Source organism: Danio rerio, chromosome 7, assembly GCF_052040795.2.
Source record: "Danio rerio strain M-AB ecotype USA chromosome 7, GRCz13ab, whole genome shotgun sequence".
NCBI lineage: Eukaryota > Metazoa > Chordata > Actinopteri > Cypriniformes > Danionidae > Danio > Danio rerio.
The window spans coordinates 56,162,233-56,167,317 of NC_141027.1; the positions used below are offsets into that span (position 1 = coordinate 56,162,233).

Here is a 5,085-nt window from a genome sequence, read left to right on the forward strand (position 1 = left end):
TCCTCAGGTTTACGTAATTAGTTCATGTAAAGTGTAATTATTCTAAATTAATAATAAAAAGTGTATTTATTTAAAATACACAAAGTTTATTGTATAAATTGCATAATGATTAAGAGAACTAAATCGGGGTAGCTAAAAAATATAAATAACATTTATTTGAATCATGTTTAATGTATGCTTATATACTAAACCAAATCAAACAATGCATCACATTGAATTAGACCAACTGGAAAATTCCAGATTTATTTATATTTATCTTTTATACAAAACTCTGGATTGAGCCAAGTTAACATCAGCCAACATTTAGGAAACCATCCATATGAACCCACTTACACAGCCACACTCGAACATCACATGACTGCTTGGACACCCAAACAAATAAATAAATAAAAAATAAAACTGTACTCAGAGATCCATTTTCAGTTGCTAATTAACATATCATTATAGAACTAGGAAATCATTTTAACATATCTCTAGGTTGGAGCACAATGTGAAAAAAAAATGGGTAGGGGCTGTATAAGTTATTATTTTTAGCCAAATCACTGGAGCAATTTCAGTTTCAGTGTCTGTACTTTCGGGGAAAGCTTGGTTGAGTCCAGGTCCATCAGGATTTTCTGGTACACCTCAAATGTACACTTCAGGCTTTTAGGGTAGTTCAAATTGAGCGCGTAGATCAGGCCATATAACATAACCCATGCATGAGTGACACTCTGCAGGTTGTGGAGAACCTCCACACCTTCCAGCACAACACGGACATCAGTGAAGCGTCCATCACCTTGACCATGATCCTCTGATTGTACTTTGTAGATGCCCATGGTCTTTCCTGCCATGTCTTCCTCTGCCTCTCTGGATTCAATGTCCTGGAATGTATAAACACACACTTATAATATTACACACACACGCATGCACACACACATACGTACATCTTTTCATTAAAGCAGACAGCATATAAGCATTCATGAGAATGGAATGGATGCAAGTTCAGGATAATGACCTTAAGACCTGATCACCCCCTAAAAGCCTGGAAAAATAAAAAAGTCACAAGGCTGTGGATAATAAGTTAACAACAACACAATGCATTTTTATCTCCAGTTGTGCAATTTCCTATTAATGTAACAACAACAATATAATATCTGAAAATTATACAAGTATTAGTCTTGTTCTCACTTGATTATGGGTCAACCCTTCACTTGGGGTGAGGTTTTCTATTTTAGAACGGAGGGATTTCCGGGGAGACTGCAGAGATTTTTCTTCCAATGAAGCCATTAACCTGCCACAAAAAAATGCAGTTAAAAAAAGTTAACTAAAAATGGAGACGCTTCTCATGAATGCTGTGCACCTTTCTGCCAATGTAACAATTTATAATCTGACAATCAAGTCAGATTATAGTAGAGCAGAGTGTAGTATGTCCATCAAGCCTGAAACTTAAAGGGATAGTTCACCCAAAAATAAAATTTTTACTCACCCTCGTGTTGTTCCAAATCCATATCAGCTCTGTTTATCTTCAGAACACAAATTAAGATATTTTGGATCTGATCCTCCCATAGACACCACTGAAAGTGCACATTCAAATTACACAAACCTACTAAAAACATAGTTAATGTAGTCCATGTGACATGGGTCACTCAATTTTAACATGATAAAGCAACAAGAATACTTTTTGGCTGAAAAAATTATAAAAATAAAGACTTTATGTTTGTGGACTTTAAATGTGCATTTTTAGTGATGTCTATGGGAGGATCAGAAAGCTCTCAGATTAAATCCAAAATATCTTAATTTGTGTTCCAAAGATGAATGGAGGTGATACGGGTTTGGAACAACACGAAGGTGAGTAATTGATGACAAACTTTTAATTTTTGGGTGAACTATCCCTTTAAGAGTTCCATCCTGATGAAGCGGTTTCTTCCAATGAAATTACTCTAATAAACCGCAGGTGCACCATGACGTCACTTACTGCTATAAAGCTCCTATCATTACATAAAACGATAGAGTTTACTTCACATCCATTAGCCCCAACAGTAAAAAGATCCATGCTTTTAATTGTACTGCTTTATTTACCTTTTGACATTGGGCTTTGGCTTCACTGACTGCCTCAGATCCTCCACTACCTTTTGAGAGAGAGAGAGAGAGAGAGAGAGAGAGAGAGCGGGCGAGACAAAGAAGAATAATTATCTCCTTGTTTTTCTGTATAGACAGCAACCATAATTATACTAAAAGGTGTGCTAATGGATGAAGACAGAAATTACAATATTTTGTAAACTACACTGTTAAAAAAAAATACAAGAACCCACCAAAATCTAGTTTTATATATTTTTAAAATCTATGTTACACCTGTAAGATAACAAGTGAATACAAAAGAAAGAAAGGAGAAGGAGAGAAGGACCGTACAGTCATACTTGCCATATCTTCAGAGACGACAAGAAGGCTTCCTTGTGCGTGATGTTCTCAAGGCGCTTGAGTTCGTAAGCAGACAGTCCAGAACATGCATCCTGATGATACAAGGCACTTCTTAATAAACATTTCCAAAATCATATCAATGCAGTAAAATCATTTAAGTTTCATGAGCACTAGGAAATGTCTGTGTCATCACCTTGTTGTTTAAGCGAGGATTGTTGTTTCTGGCAGAGAAGGGGCATGTGGGTGCCAGAACCCAGACAACTTCATCTTCAGGTTCCTCTGGACCAAGTGGATTTAATTCCCTCAGAGTGACAGCTCTACCACCATTTACCTTGCATGATTTTTTTTATTCAAAACAACCCAATGGACTCAATGTTGATATACTGGAGGTCAGTGTGTCCTAATGTCCATTCCATTCTCATGAACAATCCATATTATCTAGATGGAAAAATTACTGGCACACTATTCTGATACATACCACATATTCTTTAACAAGTGTGTCCAGGTCTTCATTGAGGTAGATGCTCAGACAGCTCATCACACAATTTCGCCTCACATTGACATCTTCATTCTGTTAAAAGCCAACAGATTCAAAGACATTTATCTTCTTGACCACACCAATCACCTTGTTTTACACTGCAAAAACTAACAATCTTATAAAGTTTATTTGTAATGGAAACTCATTTTCAGGCTCCTTAAAATAAGATGATTGTTACATCTTTCTATCAAGCAAGTAAACTCCCATTGATTTCAGTTAATTTTAATTGTTGTTTAATTTTATTATTCTATATACAAGGCTTTACAGTATAAAAAGGCTAAAAGCAAGTTTCGATAACACTGATATTGTTTTATATAAATTTTAATCAATTTTAGCATTATATTGAAAATCTATTTTATATTACATTGACTGAACATTAATTAAAAGTTCATCTAATATGTTATACATGTTAACGTGTAGATCTTTTAACTTATACTTACAAAAATCTATGTTGCCACGTGGAGGTGAGAACACGGCGAGAGGAAAACACCACCAGTTACGTTTCTGGAAAAAAGAAAGTAAGAATAAAATAAGTGGTGTCATTCAGTTCTGTAATCTAACTAGCCGTAAAACAGCAAACATTAGCTTACATATTACAGTGACAATTCTTGACTTCAAATTCGATTCTCTTTATTTTCACAAACATAAAAACCAACAGCAATGGGTTAATTTGATTAATTGATGCATTTTAAAGTTGTTTGGCTAAGCTTACTGAAGTTATGATTCTAACGGGCATCTGTATTCTCCGGTAAACCAATGTACAATAAAACCATTTAAAAAAATCACAAACTACATAAAACTTACCATAAATGGATTAATGTTATATACACTTGATGCTAAATAAAAAAATAATTAGAACAGGAGCCATACAACAAAGGATGTTTCGGATTACTTACCAACATGTGTGTGACGGATTCCCACAATATCCCGAGGGCTTGTGTCCAGCGAAAATGATGTCATTTCCAGTTTCCAAATTGATTTTTTTCATAACTTTGATTAAAACCAATCACATAAACTTTAAATAACAGAATCTTGTTTGTTTTATAACTCTTATTATTCAAACAATGTTAGTATTTATTAACTAAATGCATTAAATAAATTGTATAATTGATTAAATCTTTAAGAGTATATTTACTTTTAATGTATAGATTTTAAAAATATTAGTTTTTAAATAAAGTCAAATAGATGTAAATGCATAAAAACTAACTCTGCCATGAATCATTTCTGTGAGTGTACTTGAAGTAATAAAAGAAAAGAAAAATAAAGCCAAAACAGTTTAATAAATCATTTACTTAATCAAGATCAGAGTAATCACTAAATCTTTGAAATATAATTTTACTGAAATCTTTCAAAATTATTTGTCTGGTGCTGCTGAAATATTTGTTCACTGTATGCATATGGCGGGATATATTTGGTAATATATCACCTGTGGTAAGTCAGCCTTCCTCTGGGGATGTGCTGCAACCTGTAGAATGAGAAAATGGTGTTTTTGTAAATATATTTTTTAAACATTTGTTTATAGTAATTTTCAGATGTTTAAGATGTTTAATAAAATCGTACCCTACTCAATTTGGCCTTTGGAAATGTGCTGCAACTTTTAGAATGAGAAAATCACATCTGCGTAAATTATTGTAAATATCTATATTTGACCATTGTACATTTATATATGAAAATACTGGTAAAATCTCACCTTCGATAAGTCAGTCTGCTCTCTGTCAACAACCTTTAGAATGAGAAAAGTATATTAAAAATTAATTACTCTAAATATTTTTCCTAAATATTTTCTACTGTATAAATGGGAGATCCATTCAAATCTAAATAAATTAAAAAAATAATGCTGTAGTAGATTAGTCAGAGAACTAGAGGTTTTTATGTACACATTTTGAGATATTGCAAATTCAAACCTAAAACAAACTTTACTAAGCTTTATAAATGTGGTCAAACTCCACATGTATTAGCAAAGGTCTAGTCTGCTCTAGAAACATTTATTCTGGGAACAATACATTGACAATCAGTTAATATATACAAATTATAAGACAAATTTGAAGAAGCATTACCAAATGTGATGACTGAACAATTAAAAATCTGGTGAAAAATATGCCATGTGTCTGACCTCTTCTGGTGTTTAATTGGAAGTGGTCAAACTGACC

At 33.2% G+C, this 5,085-nt stretch overlaps 1 protein-coding gene across 1 annotated transcript; it reads right to left on the bottom strand.

The window, feature by feature from the left end:
• Positions 1–217: 217 nt before the first annotated feature.
• Positions 218–4,400, bottom strand: LOC137490308 (uncharacterized). The gene is made up of 7 exons (XM_087261977.1): positions 3,376–4,400; positions 2,876–2,968; positions 2,591–2,728; positions 2,397–2,489; positions 2,059–2,108; positions 1,168–1,270; positions 218–860 (listed from the first exon to the last, which is right to left on the bottom strand). The coding sequence occupies exons 2-7, from the start codon at positions 2,933–2,935 to the stop codon at positions 540–542; spliced, it is 765 nt and encodes a 254-aa protein (XP_087118103.1). The 5' UTR covers positions 2,936–2,968; positions 3,376–4,400; the 3' UTR covers positions 218–539.
• Positions 4,401–5,085: the final 685 nt, after the last annotated feature.